The sequence below is a fragment of the Rutilus rutilus genome (genome assembly GCF_951802725.1).
Source record: "Rutilus rutilus genome assembly, chromosome: 8".
NCBI lineage: Eukaryota > Metazoa > Chordata > Actinopteri > Cypriniformes > Leuciscidae > Rutilus > Rutilus rutilus.
In genome coordinates, this window is record NC_140222.1 from 31,067,535 (window position 1) to 31,092,218 (window position 24,684).

The 24,684-nt window shown below is 37.4% G+C and overlaps 1 protein-coding gene across 2 annotated transcripts in view; it reads right to left on the reverse strand.

Annotated features, from left to right (window-relative positions):
- Positions 1-22,175, reverse strand: part of LOC311296137 (complement factor H-like) — an 83,346-nt gene extending 61,171 nt beyond the window's left edge. Inside the window, exons 1-7 of one of the 2 annotated variants that reach the window (XM_084417798.1) lie at positions 22,034-22,175; positions 8,961-9,053; positions 7,067-8,791; positions 4,198-4,365; positions 3,211-3,405; positions 2,958-3,131; positions 2,702-2,878 (exon numbers count right to left, since the gene is read on the reverse strand). In XM_084417798.1, coding sequence (XP_084273924.1) covers positions 2,702-2,878; positions 2,958-3,131; positions 3,211-3,405; positions 4,198-4,365; positions 7,067-8,791; positions 8,961-9,053; positions 22,034-22,103 — 2,602 coding nt within the window. In that variant the 5' untranslated portion in view covers positions 22,104-22,175. The remainder of the gene's footprint in view (positions 1-2,701; positions 2,879-2,957; positions 3,132-3,210; positions 3,406-4,197; positions 4,366-7,066; positions 8,792-8,960; positions 9,054-22,033) is intronic. The other variant, XM_084417797.1, reaches the window with a different exon arrangement.
- Between the last annotated feature and the right edge of the window lie 2,509 nt (positions 22,176-24,684).

Sequence of the window (24,684 nt, forward strand, 5' to 3'; positions counted from 1 at the left end):
AAGATTAATCTCACATGTATGCCTACCTGAACATTAAGGATGTGAAAGGACTTCCTATTAACATAATCTGCCTCATGTTCCCCTAGAGCAGTGGAGATTGCAACATGTATACGCAGTCTATTGCTCCAATGACTCTAGGGAATTCTGGCATAAAATTAACATAATCGTAATAAAAAATAAAAAAAACAAAAACATGTAGGCTACTGTATTGCATAGTACATTTGTGAAATAAACTTTTTGAAAAAAAAAAATCATGTGATGTAACCCTATAAATATATCTTACCGGCAATTTTATAAAAGCCCTCTTTCATGGACATGGTCGATAAATGTCAGGGGAACACTATTAATTAAACTATTAATGTACTCCTGCAGAGGACCACCTTGCGAATGGTTCGACAAACCGTGTTTTCCCCAAGGTTTTGTGCATCACCGACCATGCAAGTATGTACCACTTGCAAAAAAACGCAATACCATTTGCGGGGCAGACTGTGTACAGTTAAGACACCTTAAATAACTTACAAAAAAAAAGGTATGACATTCACTTGCATGCACTCTCCACAATGAATAGCTTATTATCCTTATGTGACTGTTAAGCGTAACTGGTATCACCACAAACGTTATTCTGTGCCCTAAAAACTGGCATATTTCATGGTATTGTGTCATGCAAGGTAATTGCAAAATCTAGAGAAATGTGCGAGGTGGCCAGCGGGGGATAGTTGAGACCCATATCTACTGTACCCCCGATAGAGTTCTATTAGGTCACACACTGTTTAGTTGTTCAGAGTTATGATAACAGGCTAAACGTCATAATTAGCCAGCATAGGACACAAATGAAAATAAAATTTGATATTTGTGATATTTAAACTGTGTATTATTAATAAATATAGTTTCATATCTTGTTCCTGCTTTATACATTTTTTTTTAACCAGTGCTAATTTAAATAAAATGAATGAATATAAATGGATGAATAAACAAAAATGTTGCCCAATTGTTATTTTCTTTATTTGTCTTTATTTTTTATATTTACAATGAATAGTTAGTTACCTTTACATCAATAAATATGGATGTCTCAACTGTACCATGCACTGTCTCAACTGTACCACATATGGGTACAATTGAGACAAAGTTGAGACAAAAAGCACCTTATTGTTATGAGCTAATTATGGAAAATATAAACTACTTGTGGGTATTGATTGATAATATCTTAGTCTACAAGCTAATGAAATGTCATGTGGCATGTCGTGGAAATTCACTTCTTTTCAGTAGGCCTATCTATTTTTGTGTGAAAAATCAAAACGCAAAAAGTGTCTCAACTGTACTCAGTCTACCCTACAGTAAGTGCATGGTTTCGACGTGTCAAATTCTGTATGTGCGGCTCAAGAAGTTTCAAAGATAAGATCTTCCAAAGCAACAGAGTGCGGCGCGGGACTAGATTTGATGGCCGCGTGTGTGCGTAAGAAACTCGTGTGTGTGCGGATTGCGGGAAAATAAAAAGATTCGCGGGACTCCCGCAAATCACAGACATATGTGTTGATTTCTTGATGGCCAATGGGATGTAGGCTATTTAAGGTAGAATCCACTCACTGCTCAAAACTGAGTTTTTGTTCAGTGCTGAATTCTGCATGCTGGCAGATCCTCTGATTATAACAAACGAAGTGTATAGGTGAATATGGATTATTTAAATTTTAATAATGAAAATGTGTTTGAAATGTTTTGAATTGAAATATTCACAGCTTAAATATTCAACTATGCTGAATTTCAGCCCATAAAAATGCAAGCCCTAAAAATACAATGCATTAAAATGCAAGCATGGTTAATGCAATGCATATTTTACAAGTAGTGTAATTCAACAGGCTTTTTTGTTTCAAGAACATTTGGCATTATTTTACTTCCATAAAAGGGCCTATTTTCTTATGTTTATCGTAATATTTTAAACTCATACAATGCTATTTATGAAGTTTTGCAATCTGATTTAGTAATCTGTTTTGAAGGGTTTTCTGTACAATGACACCAGTTTTTTTTAAATTTCCTACATTGTATGTGTGTAGGGTGAATATTTAAACTTGGGTGTGTTAAATTCAGGCGGAATTCCAAAATATGTGAATTAGAGTGGAAGGAATTTACAAGGACAGAGCAAAAATCAACTGCTTGTCAAATGGAGAATGGCACGTCCAATTCCCTAATTGTGTAGGCAGTAAGGTCACATTCCTAATTACTAGTCGAGTTGCATTAGCAGTGCTTGCAAGCATCACAATTGCTCATATTAAAAGTAAATACTTAACTTTGGTATGTAACTTGACTCTCTTGACCAAGAACCAATGTCCTAGCAACCACCCAGAATAACTTAGCAACAGCACGTCTAATTTAGATCTATAGTTATAATACATTATAAAGAAAAATCCAACCCAGATCTCTTCAATACAGAAAGTCATTTTTAAAGCATTTTAGAAAAATGACCACAAATTCTCATATTAATAATGTGTATTACATTGATAAAATGTTCTATTGGTTTAATGCCTTTGTTGGTCTGTCTCTGATACTCCTGCCTGCTTGGGGATTACATTTAATTTGGAGAATCATCCAATCAGAATGAAGTAAAATCAAAATTTTGATAATTTCTATAATAATAATGAGAATAATAATAAGTGATAATAATAAATAAAATCAATTATAATAATCATTAATGATACAAAAATCATACCAGTGCATTGTCGTATGCCTGTCCATTCAGTCTGGGAATTGCAGGTGATTTGTACAGGCTGCTCTGGTTCAAACCCAGGACGACATTTATATTGTATTCTTGAATTGATGTTGTAGTGTGTTCTCTGATCTCCCACAATCTCTGCATATGGGATGTTTGGTGTTGCACACATTTCTACTGTAAAACAAAAATATCATCATTCTAATTTGAATTCATGATATATGCACAAATTGTAAGATTTAATATCAGCCCATACCACGACACAGTGGTTTTGGTGTCCATCCGTCTCGTGTGCATGTGGCCTTTTCTGCTGGTTTAACATATCCAGACATGCAATAGTAATCTTTTTTAACTCCCAATTTCAGATCTCCCCAGAAGTAATATCCAGGTGTATACACATGCTGGTCATGTGGAACTTCACATCTAATTTCTGAAACAAGATTTACATTATTTTAATATCATGTGGTAAGTTCAGCAATAAATGCAGAAGTGTTTCTCTATAATCTTACCCGCACAAACAGGCTCATAATCCCACTGCCCATTCTCTCGACATGTAAATGAGTTGATGGTGTCTTTTGTTTGAAAGATCCAGTATTTTTCAGTGCAGGTGATCTCCACACTTTCTCCAGCTCTGAAAATAGTTTTACCCTCTGGGTTGATCTCTTTTACTCCGAATGTGGTTGACTTAAGCTCACAAGTTACTTCTGTACAAGACATAATTATGTAGAAATAAGGGTAAGAAGAGATGAAGCATAACAAATGTGTGAAACTGGATTTTCATGCTTTGTCTTTTGGGGGAAACAAACGATTCTGACATTTTTATTTATTTTTTTTATCCTAAAATGGGAAAAAATATAGCTTGCCAAAAATAGAGTACAATTTGAATAAGTCCCTAAATAAGTATAAGCACATTTTCTATTTTGAGAACTTTTAGATATATTTGCTAAACTATTATCTGGAAATTAAGCAAGCAATTAGAAAGTAGTTATTAGTAAGTTTTTTTTTTTTTTTTTTTGCTGATTTTGTAGTAACCAAATAATAATGCTCAGCAAATGCTGTTGCCTCATGATTTTCCCCAATAATAAAAAACACACACACACACACACACAAAAAAAACACGTTGATTAAAACCTAGAAAACAACATCAGCTGGACACTTACAGCATCACAGGAAGAAAGTAAATAATCTCATTCCATTTTCTCAACTTTTACAAATATTGGTGTGTTGACTCCTTTCATCATTTAGAAAGAAATCTAACTAAGATCAAGCAAATATTTTTTTTTGAATGCTTTGGAAATATTACATTTTAGTTTATTAACTACATACTTGCTGTATTTTAATATTCAGTTCTGAATTTAAGGTTAATGGCTATCTAATTTAAGAATGTTTCAGTGTGACACTACAGAGTTTCTTTGCATAATGAAAGCTATATGGATAGAATGATTTTAGTGTTATTTCACATATTAATTGTTTATTATGTAATATTGGTGCATTACCATCACATTCTGGGTTCAGAGTCCAGCCAAATTTAGCACATCTGGGGATTCCCTCTCTAGGCTTGAACCCTGGTGAACATCTGTATTTTAATATGGCATCTTTCTGGTATTCTTGCATTTTCTCAACAATATCACCATTTGGTATATCTGGTGCTGTGCATGTTATCTCTGTGTGAAAAGCAAGGGAAAGAGGAATAGTTAAATATGTGTTTTGAATAAAGCTCAGAAATCTGTGATCACTGGGTGAAGATACAAACAAACAAATAAACAGTGTAATGAACCTTTGCACTCTGGAACGGGGTGACTCCATTCGCCCATCTCTGTGCAGTGAATGTCTCTACTTCCGTCTATCTTTTTGTCATTAGATACACACTCAAAGTGAATAACATCACCATAACTTCCCTCCTCTGAAATCTCCCAATCATTTTCCAATCATAGTAACAACAAGCTACAACCCAATTTTCCTCAAAATGAGTTTATAATATAAATTGGTCTCTTTGAGCAAGCGGCAGAGAGAAAAGTCTGAAGGGACCGTCTGCCTGAGCTCACAACAGGTTTAGCAAAAGAACGCAAACATCTTTGCTAGAGAACACAGAAGTTTTGCGAAGGAACGCAAACGATTTGAATTTTTTTTTCTTTCCCATCCTAAATGGTTTCCACCACCATGTCCATTTAGAGGCTCCAAACATTTCATACAATATAAAGAGAATAAAAAGCATAAAGCACATTTACCCTTTCTCGCAAGTATACAACACTGTTGCTCCAAAAACAAACTCAGACCCTGTTATAAGTTTAAAATCACCATTTGCTGTTAAAAGTTAAATGTTTTGGGAAGTGCATATAATTTAACATTTATTTTCAAGTCAATAAAATCTAAATGAAAAAGACATTAAAGAAAAACAACCAAAAGACGAAGCCGAGGAGTTTCACAAGTGTCTTTGTTGGTCTGTCTCTGATACTCTTGTCTGCTTGGGGATCAACAAGTTAATCATTTATTAAAGTCAAAGAGAGGTTTTGCTTACACCAGACCACTCTGTGCACAAGCAATATTTACACTGTTCGCTCTTGTTCTTCTTGAATCAAATCATAAAGTATATTGTGGTGAATTAATTTGGAGTTAAAAGTTACTTTTAATTTGGAGAATAATCCAATCAGAATTAAATAAAATCTAAATTTTGATAATTTCTTTAATAATAAAAATAATAATGATAATAATAAATAATAATAATAAGAAACATTAAACAGCCCTTGGGCCTGTTTCAGAAAGGAGGTTCAACCAACTCTGAGTTAAAACTTGAACTCTGAGTTGACTTACCCTGAGATGGGAAACTCTGAGTTTTCGGTTACAGAACAGCTGAAATGAGTTAGTTCAATCAACTCTGAGTTGACTGACTCTGAGTTAAGCGCGTGCACCACAATTACCACCAGCCATTATCAATGGAGCGCAGATATTATGAGTCACCATGGCAACAGCGCCAGACAAAAAGAGGTCTGCATATTTCTCACCAGCAGAACTGGATGAGCTTCTGCAAGCATATGGAGAGTACGAACACATATTATTATTATTATTTAAATATCGGCTCCAGCAGCGAAGGACAGAGTTAGCTAGGGAGAAAATAGTTGCTCGAGTCAATGCGTAAGTTTACATTTTAATTACTCTTATACAGTGATGGGTGTAATTAATTACCAAGTAATGTAAATACTGTAATTTAATGAAAGGAATTACTCTTAATTCTTCTGTAATTTAAAGTAAAATCTGATGTAATTGCATTAGACTATAGAACAATTCTGTATATTTAACATACATTTTTGTTAAATTATGTTGTTTTCTAAATGTAACCTTCTCCCTTCACACACTTTTCATGCAATTGTATATTGTGTATTTGAAAGCATTAAAAGTGCTGTTTCTTGTCTCTCCTTGTATTGTTCAAGTGGTTGAGGTTGATATGGGATTTAGTAATTAGTAATAAGTAGACCAATACTTTCTAAAGATAGTCATTATTACATTTCTCTAGTCATATAGCACTGATTTCAATTTCACGTTTTCTACCATACTTGCTGATAATGTTTCTTTAGTTATTCGGCAGTCCTGCAGCCTGAACCCCTAACACAGACAACAGAACAACAGAGAATACGGTGAGTTTTTTTGTCTGTAATATTGCTGTCATCATGTGGTGAACTAATTTATACACTATATTATGCTTTTATCTGTTAAAAATATATTGAATCTGTTTTTCTTCCTTATTTTATCGTTGAAGCTTGAATTTGTTGTCATACCTTATTCTATAGATTTTATTGTCCTGTGGTCAGTTCAATTACTTGCTTTACAATGAACTTCTGTATGCTTTGCATTTATTATGAGTAATTAATAATTATAATTATTAAAGAATGTAAATTATGAGATTTGCATTTGTTAAATATATTATTAATATTAATCATAATCACTCTGTTTTTAGGGATGACTGATGTCTTTCTGCAGAAATGCCATCAGTGGGCTTAAGAGTCAACAGTTAGTATGTTAAATTGATTATTTTTGTGTCTTTTGTTTATTATTGTTTGTAGTTTTATGTCAGCTATATTTTTAAATGTTTTAAAAATCTTTGTATTGTTTATTGTGAATTTCATATGATTAAGTACACTAGCCTACATTAGACATCAAATTCATAATATACTCTGTCTTTAAGGACTATTCGTAACAACATGAACGAAGTAAATAATACTTTCATATATACAGTCAAATGAGAAACACTTTACAACATGTTACACATTTATTAACGACCACACCTGTTAGGAAATATGGTTGTTAATACAAACACTGACTGTGTGAAAGAAGCAAATTATATATATTTTTTAAAAAGATGACACTTACTTAAAGACTGTATGGGGCCAATTGTGTCACTGGCTTCACTGACTCCCACTTTACCCACTATCCTGTAGCGGATCAAGTACTGCTTTCCAAACTCCAATCCAGTCAGAGCAAAGACTTCATCAGCTGTGTTTATGGTAATCCACTGTTCCTCAGAGCCAGAATCTGCTTTCACCTGCTGGTACTCCACTCTGTACTGCACAGTTTCTCCAGTTGGGGACTTCTGCAGTTTCAGGGATACACTGTCCTCCAGGACCTTCTTCACTTCTGGTGGGGGAGGCTTCGACACGGGCTGGAACTGTGTGTCTGTCAGGTTCCCTGTTTCATACAGATAGATAGAGGAGCCTGGACTGGAGGGATCGGAGATGGCAGAAATAATGAATCGATATCTCTTTTCATCTTTATTAGCCTCTGAAAAACTTCTGAAAAGAGATAAGTTCTTTCTCATTTTTGAGATGATATCAGGATATTTGAACCACTTTCTAATAGATGCTAACGTGCTAGAATGTGGTTTCATTACCACATTTAGCTCTTTAAACTCATCAGATTCCAGAAAATTCTTCAGAGTTGTGAGATCTTGGTCTTCATACTTCAGAGATGTGAAGGTCAAGCACACCACGACATCAATATTAGGATTAAAGAGGATGGTGTTGAGTCGGTTTGAGTCTTCAGTTATGATTCCCTTCAGTATCTCAGTGTGAACACTCAAGAGGTTAAGTTCAGCCTTTGCATGATCTAACCACTGGTTAAGTATGTCAGCATTAAAGGGGGAGCTATAGTGGATCTTCAGGATGTTTTCCAATGAATTTTGCTCCTTCTCTCCTCCTCGTATAGCAGGCAAGACCTTGGCCACTGCTTTCAGGAGCACCGTTTTGTAAATGTTAAGAGAGCCCTTAAATAAACGGAGCCTCTCTTTGATGTCTTTGAAAACATTTACAATTGGTTTTCTAGACAGGTCGTTGCATGTCCTCTCTACTTCTCCCAGCCTCTCGATTATATCTTCAGTGTTGAAAACCAGACTTGAGCTAATTTCTCTCTCCAACTGAGCTGCTTTTGTATCCAGTAGAGAAAGAGGATAGAGCCAGACTTTTATTGGAACTGCATTCTGTGGATTCTCCTTCAGTATAGTGGGGAGCGTCTTGTAGACCTCTAGGGCCTCCATGTAAGTGGTGGGGTTCTGATCAAGACGGACGTCACCATGAAATGTGCAGGCAGTCTTCTCAGCCACTTTCTTTTGACCATCTGTCATTTTTATAGCTCCTTGTCCCTCAATGGAAAGTAGAGGAATATTCTTGACCATGACATTCAGTTCTCCCTCAATCTCCTGCTTTTCTTCCCCTTCTGAAAATGTCCGATCAAACACCATGAAGGCCTGAGCTCCGTATAGTACACCTGTGACCACATGAGTTGCAGTTTTCTGGTCAAAGACCTGAGGGTAAGTGATCTGACCCAGATGGCTCATAGTGAGCTGTTCGAATCTAGTGGTTTCGCTGTAATACATTGTAACTCTGGACTGTTGGTTTGAAGATTTGGTATTACGCAGGAACTTGGCAGATCCTCCCACCTCCACCAGCCCTCCCAAGAAGCTGGCCTTCAGGGAAGCACTCACATCCAGGAGACTGGACTTACTAGAGAGAGAGTCAGAGCTACTGTACTTCAAATCTGTCCTGGGCTGTGGATGACTGTCCATATCTTCTCTCAGTGATTTCTTATCCCACAGAGTGACACCTGAAATGACAAATTACTTTTAGATGTATGTACGAGGAAGTGATGTACTGTTGAAGTAACATGCAGGTTTTAAAGTGTTGTTACACAAGGATTTGTAAATAGTGACACAATATTTGATGAAGAGGGGAAAATAAAATATATATATATATTTTTTAGGTTTGTAAAGCACCTGGAATGAAGGTATCCTCGCGGCAGTCATACAGCATACCAGGAAACAGAGGTCTTCCTAGAGCTGCCACTTCAGTGGTCTGTGATGCCAGGGCTGCAGTAAATAACAAATAAAAGGTATCATTTATATTTTGAATATTTATCATACAGTATATTAACAAAATTATATCTGATGATAATGAAAACTGTTTAACTCTTTACCCGCCAGCATCTTTTTAAAAAGTTGCCAGCCACTGCCAGTATTTTTGATCATTTTCACAAAATTTTCATGACCCCCAGAATATTTTGTTGTATGAATATAGCACACCCTCTGCTTTAAAAAACAAAAAGGTTTTATTCTAGCTTCATGCATTCCTTTTTAAGTTAAAAAAAGCAACAATTTGAGCAAAAAGCTGAGAAAATCGCATTTTTGTCAAAGACTACGTCTAGATCTAATTCAGAACGATGATCAAAACATAGATTGATAGAGTAGATTGAGTCAACACCCTCAAAGCTTGCACAGTCCTATAGCTTGTCCTGGGTCGACTTTTCATTCGGTAACATTAGGCAGTTTTGATTAATGTGATGAATGTTGATGAATAAATGTTTCTGCTTCTTTTTCACCTGTGTTTTGATCAGGAGATTTTCTACTCTTTCAGAATATGCGTAATAGTGCCCCCTACCGTAAAACAATGAAAACACGAAAAGCCGGAAATTTCCCTCAATGGCGGGGAAAGAGTTAATAATGAAGCAATCCATTTTAGAATAAAGATGCAAGCAGCAATATGGGGCAAGCAAGCACTGAAGCCATAGCAAGCACATGGCATGGCAAAGAAAATGGTCAAAGGAAATACAGAATTAAACTTTCAACCTTCAGGTCAGTTTAATTATATCATATAAAATGCTTAATTTGCTCACATTTAAAAGACGCTTTTATCCAAAGCAACTTACAATAGAGTCTCTTACATCAATCACCAGAGCGAGCTGTGTTAGCGCCCCTATTCAGGCAGATGCAGCAGTTCCTGCTTTTGGCAGAAACCAAACTGCTCTCCCAGAGGGCAATTTACATTCTGGCTAGAGATTTGGAAACTTTGTGTCTTGTCCCTGAAAGATAACAGCTCATAGATCGGATGAATTTCAGGCATGTCAGAAATTTTGGTCGCTCCTTGTGACTATATCACACAGTTGAAGCAAAGCTACGAACCGATTGCCCTAAACTTTGCCTTAAGGGTGTAAAAGGTCACTAATATATTTGGGTGCGAGACCAAATAGTGCCTTGTAAACAAAAGTCAATCCCGAATTTCCACCCCCCAAAGAAATCCATCCCGAATTTCACCGGGAGCCAGTGTAGAGATACCAAAACTGGGGAAATATGATCCCTTTTTCTTGATCCTGTTAACAGCCTGGCTGCAGTATTTTGGATGAGTTATAGACGGGATAATGCAGTTTGGGGCAGATGACTATACAATGAGTTGCAATAGTCTAACCTAGATTAAATAAATGAGTGGATCACAATTTCCAAGTCAGTATGGGAAAGGAACGTTTTTTATTTTAGCAATTGATCTCAGGTGGTAAAAACTACTCTTTACAACAGCACTGATCTGCTTATTGAAAAGTAGAGATGAGTCAAAAATCACTCCAAGGTTCCTCATATGATCTTGAACATTCAACGATAACGGGCCTAACTGGACAGCAAGGCCAGGTAAACGGGACAAGGAGGAACCTAAGATCAAGACTTCAGTTTTGCTCTCATTTATTTGTAAACAATTATTAGCCAGCCAATGTTTGATATCTTTAAAACAATTTAAGTCTTTCTCAGATGAGCAATTTTTGTCTATACTCACTGGGAAATCAAATTGGGAATCATCAGCATAAAAATTATAAGATATGCTATACTTCTGAAAGATAAAGCTCAGGGGAAGCATATAAAATGAAAACAAGCAGCATTTATTGGGGTTCAAGCGGTTTAAGGCCTTTAAGCACATGCATAAAAATATATTATTTTTTATTTGGCAAGCATGTAAACACTTAGAAACCAAAAGTAATTCATAAAAGATCATATAAGAGATTCAGTCAAGAATCATTTTGTACAGATGTAAATAATGTATGTTGGATTGATGTTTATAAGGAGGTTCATCCTGATAATGCACAGTCAGCATTTGAAAGATTATTATACCCTTTGTTGGACAAACATGCACCTATGAAAAAATGTACAGTGTTAATGAGTACCACACAGAGAGATGTGGCAAAGGGTACAGCAAAAAGAACTGGGAACAAGGAGGATTGGGATGTCTATTGCAAATTAAGAAATCAGGTAACTAAAATTAATAGTTTTTAATCTAAAAACGAAAAATGTTTTACAAAATGAAAATAAGTGAATGTATGATTGTAAAAACATGTGGAGTACACTCAATGAATTAATGGATAAGAAATCAAGTCAAATTCCTTCTTTTATTGATACAGGTGACTCATTTTTAACTATTTTTAAACCATATGAAATTGGAAATTATTTTAATGATTTTTTCATAAATAAAGTTGATAAATAAAGAGAAGAAATGTTGGTTTGACTAGTTTGCCACATCTTTAATATCAGTATTGAAAAGGGGATTTTTCCTTTAGCTTGGAAAGATGCAAAGGTTATCTACAGAAAAATGGAGCACTGGGTTTTAATGGTCATAATAGTCGACCAATAAGTTTGCTACTAGTTCTTAGAAAAGTATTGAAAAGTGTGAGCAAATTCAATTATTCTTTAAGAAGAAGAATTTGCTCTCTAATTTTCAGCATTTGAGAGAACACAGATTGATGACAATAACTTAGCAGGAGCAGTATTGTTAGATTTTAGCTCAGCTTTTGATGTACTGGATCATAAATTATTGCTGGATAAACTGAAATGTTACAAATGTATTCTAATACTGTACATTGGTTTAAAAGTTAACTGTCTAATGGGACAATGTGTATTTTATAATGGAAGTTATTCAGATGTGAAAGAGTTGCAATGTGGTGTCCCTCAAGGAAGTTGTTTAAGACCAATGATTTTCCCTTTTGTTTTAAAGTGTGCATGGACAGTCATGTATGCAGATGATAAAACATTAAATTTACCTGCAACATCAATTAAGCAGTTGTCTACTGCTTTGGATGAGGAAATACAATTGGTCATAAAATAGGTACAGAATAATAAGTTGGTTCTAAACTTGATATTTTTTCACTTGTTTGCATCAAATTGCATCAAAAGGTGATTGCATCAAAGGTTGATTGCATCAAAAGTTAAATTTGTCTGTAAAAAGTGTGCCTATTGAACAGATAGAGGAAATAAGACTTCTTGGAGTTATATTAGACAGTAGGCTGAAGTGGTCAAAACAGATTTTTTACCACAACACTGTATTTCTAAAATTGTGCAAACAATGGTTCTTGCTTAGATTATTGCCCAGTGGTGTGGTCGAGTCGAGTGCATCAAGTAAAGACAAAAAAATGTAACTAATTGAAAAATTACAATTAGTCTAGAACAGAGCAACACGACTCACTTTAAACTGTAATACAAAGGCTAATATAATAAGAATGCACTGTTGAAGGATTGTCTCTCTGCTTTGTTTTATAATAAATATTTATGTGTCTAGTTCCTAATGTCCTGTACTCTCAACTTTTGTACAATAGTACTTGTCATAATTTTAACACCAGACATGCATAAAAAAGTTGTTTTTTATTTCCTGTTTCGAAAACCACTGCTAAACAACGGACTGTAATGTATGGAGGAATGAAAATATGGAATGATTCACCATTGATATTACATATTTTTTAACAATATATAGTAAATTGTTGATTTTGATATTTGGAATGAATTTTGGGTTAGTATGTTTCATTGACTTGACTTTTTATTGCATTACTTGTTGGGACCACAGGAAGGCAGTGGCTAATGGGGATCCAAATAAACAAATGAACTTAGATCATAGATGGAAAAGACCATTTACAGCCAATACAGGCAATTTAATTGTAACGGTCACCAGCTGGAGTGCCCTTGAGAGCCACCAGAGGGCACTCCACATCACATTGTCATTTCCTCACAAACTACATTTCCCATAACTCACTGCCCGGACTCATCCCTGATTGCATCCACCTGTGTCTCATTACCTTGCTAGTCTCAGCCTATTTAAACCATGTACACTCATTCATTCCCTGCGAAGTCATGTATGTCTCACTGCATTTCTGAGCGTGTTTGTATCCTGTTTCTCCCGTCTCATGGTTTTTCTTGATTCTCTGCCTGTCCCCTCGGATTTCTCTCTTTGCCTCAGCCCTTATCTGTTATTGTTTGTTTGTGTGACCCTTGCCTTGATTTGGAATACGATGGTGGATAACCCTTTAAATAAATACCGCATTTGGACCTTCAACCTTCGTGTCTCAGAGCAGTTTGTGACATTATTACTAAGGAAAAATATGTTTTATAAAGGTTTTTTTTGACAGTTATAGCACCATGTCTTGCCTGATCTCCACCACTTTTATTAGGTGTCCTCAAAGTGTGCCCATACATGTGTGTCAAATTTGTTGTAAATATCTCATTTCGTTTTGAAGTTTAGACACTTATATTTATGAGAGCATAAAATGATCCATGGGCGACATTGATTGGATTTTTATTTCAGTTCCTATCGTAATTTTGAAGTTTGGGGCGTTATTGTTTAGCTATTGATCTATGTTTTCAAATTTCCTGTGGTGGCTTTGTCTCGATCCGACTAACGGTTTCGAAGATAATCGTACGTTTTTAAGTGCTAAATGACACCGTTACACAAACCATAAGGCAAAGCCTGCCATGTTTGGTAATGTTGTTGTCATGATTCTGCCATCTTGTTCTTGATTTTTCTCTTGTCTTGCGGCAGAATCATGACAGGCCCATGTTTCATGTGCAGCACATGGCCATTTGTTTGGCCATGTGCTTGCGTTGTCTCGTCATGTAACCCCGCCCCCTTGTTATCCTCGTTTTGTAATTACCGTATTAGTTTCACCTGTTGCCCTCATTATTAGCTTCCCTATTTAATCCCCTCTTGTTTTCTGTCCTGTGTCGGTTCATTGTCAAACTTAGTGTGTGTAACATTGCTTGTTATACAGTCTTGTTAGTACATTGTCTGATTCCTGTTTAATGAAGAATTGTGAGTTTGTTTCCTGTCTAGTCAGTATTTAGTCTTTGTTTATACTAAGTCTTGTCTTAGTCTAAGTGTTCTACCCTCAGTCCTGTTTTGCTCCCTCGTGGGTTTTGTTTTCTGTTTTGTGTAGTAATAAACCCTTGAAATGTCTGCAAATGGTCTGCGATTGGGTTCTCTCCTTCTAAACCATAACAGAATGAACCGACCAGAACTGAACCCAGCGGACAGTATGTCCTCGCCCGTTGAGTCCCAATCGGACCTTCTTATAGATTGGTGGCACAAGACTATGTCTGACGTCAGAATCGGCAAGCTGCCGATTCCTCCTCAGGGAGAGAGATCCATTAAGGAGTATGCTCGGGTCGCTAATGAGAAGAGACTCTTCCTACCTGATATTCTTCTCAACCGCTACCTCATAGCGGGTCTCAACGCTCCTCCACCCCTTGCTGAACGGGAGAGATTGGCCTGCCGGCCGTTTGCTGATATGGTGGACTGCCTGTCGCGAAGGGAGTTGCGGGGCTCCATCTTCTCTCCACCCGCCTCGCTGCCAGTGGTCCCGGAGGGTCGTGTCCTGGCTGTGGTTACCCAGGGGAATCAAGCTGGCTCCACTTCCACCCCTGAGGCTTCAGTCGTCCCTAAAAGTCTCAGTGGCAAACGAGGGAGACGGGTTTCTTGGGATTCTCCGTCTGAGTCATCCTCGACCGAGTCAGCACTGCCTGAGACTGCCCCTCCTACTCAAGTCACAGAGCCCGCTGATCTTCTCCAACCGGTCGCTAGTCCGGCTATAACTTCCACACCGCGACCTAGGAGAAAGAAGAGGAGAAAGGGAGCCTCTCGTCCTTCATCTCAGCCTGTCCCAGAGCCCGCTTCTGCAAGCGCTGTCCCAGAGCCCGCTTCTGCAAGCGCTGTCCCAGAGCCCACTTCTGCAAGCGCTGTCCCAGAGCCCGCTTCTGCAAGCGCTGTCCCAGAGCCCACTTCTGCAAGCGCTGTCTCAGAGCCCGCTACTGCAAGCGCTGTCCCAGGCGCTGTCTCAGAGCCCGCTACTGCAAGCGCTGTCCCAGGCGCTGTCTCAGAGCCCGCTACTGCAAGCGCTGTCCCAGGCGCTGTCCCAGAGCTCGCTACTGCAAGTGCTGTTCCCGAGTCTGCAGTCGTAAGTGCTGCAGAGAGAGCAGCGGCCGATTCAGCTGCTGAAGCTGTTTTACAGTCGGTTTCTGCTTCGCAAAAGATGCCTGTCCTCGTCGCTGCCGAGACAATGTCTGAGTACTTAAAACGTCTGGTCAAAATTCTTGAAGTCCCCGTCATGTCTTGTCCTGAGTCTAGGGGCGCCGCCGTGAGCGCCGTACCCCAGTCAGCTGCCGTGAGCGCCGTACCCCAGTCAGCTGCCGTGAGCGCCGTACCCCAGTCAGCTGCCGTGAGCGCCGTACCCCAGTCAGCTGCAGACGACGATCTCCCCGATTCTGTGATGGGGAGCGTTAATACTGAGCCGTCTTCGGGGAGCTCTGTTTTTGCTTCTGTTCCACCGTCACCCGCAGTATCCCCTGTCTTATCTCCTGTTGTGTCGCCTCCTGTCTCCCCTGTCAAGCTGCCTACTGTTTCTCCCAAGTCATCCCCTCATGCGTCTCCAGTCAAGTCTCCCCGGATTCCTTGTCCTCAGTCCTCGTCACGGAGGCCCAAGACCCCCAGTCCTCCCATCCACCCTGGACTGCCCCCTAAGGACTTTGTGTTTCCCCCCAGTCCTCCCATCCACCCTGGACTGCCCCTCAAGGACTTTGTGTTTCCTCCACCTCCTTTGCCTTGTTTATTGTTTTTGATTTTGCACCCAAACCCTGTGACTGTTTTTTCATGTTTGCCATTAGTGTTATTCGTCATGTTTTGTTGGTTTGTGTCCTTGACACAGTCTGTTATGTCTCGTGTTTAGTTTCCCTTGGGGAGCGTCTGGAAGCCGCTCCTTAAGGGAGGGGTTCTGTCATGATTCTGCCATCTTGTTCTTGATTTTTCTCTTGTCTTGCGGCAGAATCATGACAGGCCCATGTTTCATGTGCAGCACATGGCCATTTGTTTGGCCATGTGCTTGCGTTGTCTCGTCATGTAACCCCGCCCCCTTGTTATCCTCGTTTTGTAATTACCGTATTAGTTTCACCTGTTGCCCTCATCATTAGCTTCCCTATTTAATCCCCTCTTGTTTTCTGTCCTGTGTCGGTTCATTGTCAAACTTAGTGTGTAACATTGCTTGTTATACAGTCTTGTTAGTACATCGTCTGATTCCTGTTTAATGAAGAATTGTGAGTTTGTTTCCTGTCTAGTCAGTATTTAGTCTTTGTTTATAGTCTTGTCTTAGTCTAAGTGTTCTACCCTCAGTCCTGTTTTGCCCCCTCGTGGGTTTTGTTTTCTGTTTTGTGTAGTAATAAACCCTTGAAATGTCTGCAAATGGTCTGCGATTGGGTTCTCTCCTTCTAAACCATAACAGTTGTACTCTGCAAGGATTCAAGAGTCTAAGGACGTCACTTCCGTGAAAAACGCTGGCTTGAAATTTCTCAGGCTTGAGCTCATAAACGTGTCACGAGTTTAGCGAAAATATCTCTTTCCATTAGTAAGTTATTAGTTATAGTTATTAGTTAAGTTATAGCCATTTTAGTAAAAGTGGCCCGGTCACATCAAACATTTTGGTTCTCCTTAGTGACCGTTAATTTAAATTTAGAATTTTTTTGATGATTATTGATAGTCACTCTCCAGAAAATATTTCTGCAGTGGTTTGGTTCCGATCAGGCCAAAAACCTAGGAGTACTTTGCAAAAGTAGGTTTTGCAAGGTTGAGCCAAGAATTCCAACAATATAAAACGATTGAGCCAACGCCTAAAGGTTTAGGAGTTGTGAGACATTTTGTACTTTTGACCGGTGTAACGGTGTAGATGTTGTCAGGCTATTCGGGCCGTGCCTTTGGTGACGTTGTAGGCGGTGTGAGTACTACCAGCCCTCAAAGTTTCAAGTCTTTACTACTTACGGTTCGGTCTGCCTGATCAGTTTCAGATGGAAAATGCTGCATCATGGGAAAATTAACAATAACAGGGTTTCAGCGCTATGTGCTTGAACCCCTAATAAAAAAGGGCCTATAAAAAAAAAAAAAAAAAAAAAAAAAAAAAAAACTATAGGGTTATAGCACTTGACGCTTGAGCTGCTGGTTACAAAATCTTTATAAAGCCTTTTAACATGTACCTCTGAGAGGAAAAAGGTTGCTTTTTGCATTTTCAGCACATTCATCATGGAAATGTGGTGTTTTTGGGGGGTTTTTATTTTCCTTTTAAACTGTAATACCTCTACTGATGGCCCGATCTCCATAAAAGTTTGCACGCTTATTTAGAATAAAATCCAGGAGACTCAGGCTCGGGGCCAGAGACAGGTCTCGGCGGCAACCATCCTGGCTGAGGGCTCAGGCGGCAACCATCTTGGCTGAGGGCTCAAGCAGCGAGGTGGCGGCCATCTTGGCCGGAGACAAGGGCTCGGGTGTAGCGGTGGCCATCTTGGCCTCAGACGTGGCGTGAACAGTCTCTGGTTGGGCATACCTGACGTGAAGAGGCTCAGACTGGGCAGGCCTGTCGTGAGGAAGCTCTAAAGGGGTGGTCTCGGTGGAATGAGACCCTGGACAGTTGGTATCCGCGGGACGAGACCCTGGACTCAGCTGTTTTCTGGAACAGGGGTACATGTCTTCCAGATACTTGAGAATGGCATCCCTCCAGGGAAGTCCTCAGGTGTGTGGAAGTTCAACTAGGTGGTAGTAGTTAGCCCCAATCCAATATAGGGTTCTGAGGGTCTCATCGTCATGGGGGAGAGGATGGCTAGACAGAAGAACTCCACGGAGTAATCTACAAAGTTGAGACCTTTCCGTGCCAAAGCAGCGAACTGTGCTGCTATATCCATTTAACGGTCCGATCTTCTGTCATGTTGTGGTGCAGGCAGAAGTAGAAGAGGCAGAATCAAAATTTACTAACAATATAATACAGACAGGCAGACGGTTCTCACACACACAGTAGGACAGAGATCGGACAAAGACTGACTGAACAGGGGCCCGTTCTTCGTACGTTGCTTAAAACATCCGAGATCAAATTACACATCCAAGATGATATCATCGTGCTAATCATGATCTGGCTAATTAGGTTCTTCGAACACACCTGCCGGATATGATTAGTATAGCTGGATTGAGTTATCTGAGATAATTGCATGTTCATGCATAGATATCATATATAAACGCTAGATGTCTTATGGCGCAGTCACTTCCGGCATCATCGTTCGGCCATCTTGTCACAGTGCTCTGTGCATTAAGGTGAATGATCAGCACGCACACAAATCCTCTTATCTCGCTGAAATCTTGACGGATTTACAAACGGTTTGGTTTCTTACAAACGTTATTAACGTGGCTATAATTCCGAATGCTTGAACATGTATGTTATAATTTTTCATATGTATGCAGTGTATGTATGCAGTGTCATAACTACATCTCTGACGTTTATAACAAACCAAACCGTTTGAAAATCGGTAGAAAAATGAGCAAGTTATGGTTATTTAAAAGTACATGCACCATTGAAGTAGTGAGCGAGTACACTGTGGCAAGATGGCCGCCACGTGCGGACGTCGACCTCCATTGGCCAGCAGTGCGCACGAGACATCTAGCCTTTATATATGATATCTATGCGTTCATGCGCTGGTTTAAAAGGGGATATGTATCGATAGTAGAAACATTGATCAGCAACGCTGCTATTGGCTGCTCAGCGTGTTTAATCAAAATGCCAGGGAACACCTCAAAGTCTGCAAAAGCCAGGAGAGAGGGTTGGCAAAAAGTAGCAGACAATTTAAATCCATTAGAAGTGGCCATGTTAGATGTTTTTATCACTTATTAGCCTATATATTTGTATTTTAATAATTGCATAATTACTTTGTTCATTGTAATGTCAGAGTCACCACACTAGAACATGGGAACAAATAAAAGTGAAGTACAAAAATATTCTACATAATGGTCATTTTTAGTTATATTATAGTCTCTTCTCTTTTATAAAAGGCAGTTAAATAAATGGTTGTCTGTTTATAAAAGCAACCAAGAAAAAGGCTGAAAAAAAAAGAGAAAAGATCTTAGTAGCCTACACTGTAAAATAATTTTTGCTGCATTAAATTAAGGCCATATAGTCATTTCAGCTGTTAAATCTTGAGTAATGATGAATTGCTTTGACTTGTGAAAGTGAAACCTGATAAACTTATGTTCATGTAAAAATATTTTGCCATGAGTTATTGATCACATGTTTCCCGAGTGTAGTTCACTGTAATGACATTGTGTTTTCCTCTTTTGTGCACTTTTACATAATACACCAACACTTGTATCTGTTCCCAAGAAAGTGGTGGCTGAAATATGTGCAGTAAGTGGACATTTTCTAACTTTCCAAAGGAAAGAAAGTATAAGACTTTGTAATGTCCATTTGTTTCCATTGCACTGGACAGTGAATAAACCCTCTCAGATAACTGTCATATGGAGGAACTGGCCTACCTGCAAGTGCATAAATAACTTTACTTAATTTATACTTGTATGCTTTATGGCTGCAATATAAGTTGCAGGATTCCACATCTACAGAAAGGCCTACAGAAGAGTCTGCACAGACAGAGGAGACATAGGCCTACAGGTGGGCAGTGTATAGCCAACTTTTCCTTTTTATTTGTTGCATGAGGCATGTGTCTAATATCTCTTGTTGCAGGCACTTGACCACTGGCTTTTCTTTACAAAGAACAATTGAAATAAAACTCAAGGAACTAAGCATATTTGTATTTTATTAAACATTTAAAGGAAAGGTTTTTTTTTTTTTTGGCAATGTTGTGTAATATGGCACATGCAACAATGTCACAGGCCCTGTCAGGTGTGCAACCCTCAGACTTTTCAGACACTGAAATCTTCCCTAGTTAGCCAAAGTTCATTTCATTGTATGCCCTTGTCCTGGCTAGAGCTGCATTGTAACTGGTTTGGGTCAGGGAATGGGGTCATAAAACACCTGTCTGCAGGCAGGAACATGTCATAATCACCTATGAAAAAAATGCAGTTCTGTTATGATCAGCATAAGTGTATGTAATACAGTGAGCTTGATATTTAATGTGGAACTTTCCTTACCACTTTCAAAAAATGTGAATCTCTGAAAATTCTTAAGTCATGCACAGATCCTGGCCATTTTGCTATCACAAATGTGAAATGGAAGATTTTAGTCAACTAAAAAATTATATCTCAGAAAGTGCACTATCACGCTGTGCTGGACTTCCCGTATCACCTCCGCTTATAAAGCTGGGATCCAATCCTGTTAACATGAAATAAGCCTGCTCCCGAGCAGGTTTAAGCTTGCGCACCTGTTGCTATGACAGCAAGTCCAGGATGAGCATCGAAGAACCAAACAATCCAAGATCATGCCAAATCACCAACCATCAAATCCAGCTAACTGAGTTAGCGACGTACAAAGAATGGGCCCCAGAATGGAACTAAATACAAACACTGGTGAACAATGATTAACAGAACACAGGTGACATAGATGATGATGATGATGATGATGATGATGAACTAAACACAGGTGATACAAATTAACTAAATGACAGTAACCATGGATACAAAGGAGTGGCGGGAAAAGAACAAAGGAAGACATGTAAGTGAAAATGCTGTTGCAGCACACAGGGTTAAACAGTAATTTATTTAAAATAGGTAAACATAACACTGGCAGATGTGAATATTGTGAACAACAGGAAACAATAGAACATGTTATGATACATTGTAAAAAATATGAGGGAAAAAGGAAGGAAATGATCCAAAATCTTAAAAAGCAGAGAATAAGTTTTGATTTAGTTGAAATTCTTAGGAAAAACTCAAAAGATAAATGCTATTGTTTTTCATTATCTTAGAATAATCGATATGATTGAGAGGATTTGAGACTTTTTTTTTTTTTTTTTTTTTATAAAGTAATAGACATTCAGATCCACACTCCATACCAGTCGGTGGCAGTAATGCACCATTTCGTTGTGTGCCAACCACCAAAAAACTCAACAAGAAGAAGAAGAAGAAAATGCTGTTGCCTCATGATTGCAGTGAATGTCTCTACTTCCGTCTATCTTTTTGTCATTAGATACACACTCAAAGTGAATAACATCACCATAACTTCCCTCCTCTGTAATCTCCCAATCACTTTCCAATCATAGTAACAACAAGCTACAATCCAATTTTCCTCAAAACGAGTTTATAATATAAATTGGTCTCTATGAGCAGGCGGCAGAGAGAAAAGTCTGAAGGGACCGTCTGCCTGAGCTCACAACAGGTTTAGCAAAAGAACGCAAACATCTTTGCTAGACAACACAGAAGTTTTGCAAGGGAACGCAAACGATTTGAAAAATATTTTTTTCTCCCATCCCAAATTTTTTTCCACCACCATGTCCATTTAGGGGCTCCAAACATTTCATACAATACATATAAGGAGAATAAAAAGCATAAGGCACATTTACCCTTTCTCGCAAGTATACAACAAGTTTTACTCTGCACTGTAACATTGATTTAATAACCAAATGATGTGGTCATTGGTGATGTGGAATTGACAATTTTCTCACTTGCACATGGTCGCTCAATGGATGTCTTCCATTGTCCTTTTGCACATTTTAATCTATTCCAGTATAACCTGTCGTGCAGCTCAGCTTCACTGTTTCACCATCATCGTATGACTCTTTCGCAACTGGTTCTGTGTATTTATAGATAATATCTGCTATACGACATTCTGAGAAGCACAAGTGTAACAAAAAAATTACACTAAGACATTTTGTACATTAAATGCTGAAGCACATGCAAAACTAGGCAACACTTTCTAAACCTACAGTTTGGGAAGTGCATATAATATAAAATTATATTCAAGTCAATACAATCTAAATTAAAAAGACATTCAAATAAATAACAACAACAAAAAATCACTTGCCTTTACATCGAACACAATTTAAGGAAAACAACCAAAAGACGAAGCCGAGGAGTTTTACAGGAACTCTCATTTTGATCTCAATTCACAAGTGTCTTTGTTGGTCTGTCTCTGATACTCTTGTCTGCTTGGGGATCAACAAGTTAATCATTTATCAAAGTCAAAGAGAGGTTTTTTTACCGGACCACTCTGTGCACAAGCATTATTTCATATAAGTAAAAAAAAAAAAAAAATCTTATCTGATGCAGCAATTCTTATTTGCCATTTAAACACACCAAAAGAAACGTTACTTTAGAGAAGTCAAAATTCTTGAGTCATAGTTGTTCAACATAGTTGATCCTCATTATCTCACATAAAAACATTAAAAAAAAGAGTTGGAAATGTAAAGGCTGGCTGTCATTTACTGGATCTTACTTTTTATGTAAACACTGAATTGTTAAACTCAAAGGTCATTAACTTTGTTTGCAAATGGTTGTCATGTGATTCTTGGCAAACAATTAATTATGTTTAAAACAGGACATGAAAAATTAATACAAATGTATTTTTTTCCCCCAATAAATATTGAAAAAAATAGTTCTTGTGACTGTGAAATGCTGAATGTGAAAATAAATGTCAAACTAAATATTATAAGAAGTTTATTAGATTAGATTAGATTAGATTCAACTTTATTGTCATTACACAAGTACAGGTACAAGGCAACGAAATGCAGTTTAGGTCTAACCAGAAGTGCAATAGCAGCAAGTGCAGGATATACAGTGGTTCATAAGTGCAGAACATGGATATGTACTGAATAAATATAGAGTTGAATACTATTATAAACAAAAATTTACAGATAGATTGTCCTATGAATATAATATACAGATAACTATTACTGTGAACAGAGTTTACAGCTAGATATGTACTGAATATAATAATATACAGATGGCTATTACTATAAACAGAATGTTTACAGATAGATATGTACTGAATATAATATACAGATGGCTGTTACTATAAACAGAATTTTACAGATAGATATGTACTATGAATATATATACAGATGGCTGTTACTATAAACAGAATGTGAGCATAATATACAGATGGCTATTACTATAAACAGAATTTAACAAATAGATATATGTATAAGTTAGGCTAATGAGCAGTATAACAATGGATTTAAAGTAGTGCAAATAAAGTTTGGACAGAAGCTATCCGAGTGAAAGTGCAGTGGAAAGTAATTGCATATTACAGTTAAGGTACGATATTGCAATGTATATATAAACAGTCGGTACTGTAAATAAACAGTCGGCAGTGCAAATTGAGCATATTCCAGTCAAGGTAGTAGTGCAAGATGCATATGTAAACAGTTGTTACTGTAATAACAGTCAGCAGTGCAAATGAACATTATAGTATTGCAAATAACAAAATGGAGGCAGGTGTGAGGAGGGAGAGGAGAGTCAATTATAAGTTAAGTTCTGAGGTTTGTGATTTTGCAACCCTGTTATCAGAATTTGAGATGTGTAAATACTAAAAACCCTGAATTGAATAGATTATTTTATAGCAATAAGCATAACATAAACGTCAAAATTAAATCGACAAAATTCACAAGATAAAAAAGCTTGGTTTGTAGTAACTGATAAACCTATTTTTATTTTTGTAGGGAATATTGTTTATTTGTTAAAATATCTTGCATAGTTGAAGTGTTAGCTTAGTGAATGCAGTCAACACTAGTGTAAAACAATTAATCATGGGTCTTGTAATTTTCATTAAAAAACTTTAAAGTGATAATTAAAAATATTGTGTATATTTTATTAAGAAAACTGTGGTTCAGTGTTGTATAAAAAAAATATTGAGAACATTTTACTAAGAGATACATTTTCCTAATTTTTTAAGGAAACTACACAGTTTTGAGGCTTAAATTGAGGAACCGATTGAGCTGATAAAATTAAGGGAAAAATTCTACCTATTTATTTTAAGAGAATTTGATCAATTATGCGGTTTTAGAGACACCATTGTTAGTTCCCAGGATGCTTTGCACATGGCTGGAAATGAAGAGTACATGTTGAAATTAAGTGTTATTTTATGTGTTTTTGAGCAAAGGGAAACATCTGTTAATGTTTAATGTTCAGTTGTTTAAAAGAGTTTTTTTTATTTTTTATTATTATGTTGAAGTTTTGATCAGAAAATTGTGCAGAAGAGTAGGGCTTATGGTTAGGTTGTGAATAACTGCATGTATTCATAATCTGAAGCATGTTGCTTTGTTCATTGAGCAATAACTTTGCTATAATGCTAGTGCAGTAACAAGTTTGTTTCTGTGCTGAGCAGCATACAGTCTTTTAATTATACAATATAAGTCAAAGACAAATATAAACAGGATATTTCCATTCACTCTAATTCACACACTTTTGAGCATCAACTTTAAATATAAATGTAGATATATATATATATAATAGACTAAATAATTTAGGGGGGGTTATATTATTTATTCAGGTTTATTCCATGAATGAAATCAAGCCTTAACTACTCAAAAATATCATGTGAAATGTTGTTACCAAAAGGAAATAACAATAAAAATTTTTTTACAGTGCTGTGGTGTTAATTTTCCTGTTCCAAATAATGTCACAATTTTTACCCTTTTTCTCCGCTCAAAATAATGGATGACTACTAAATATCTG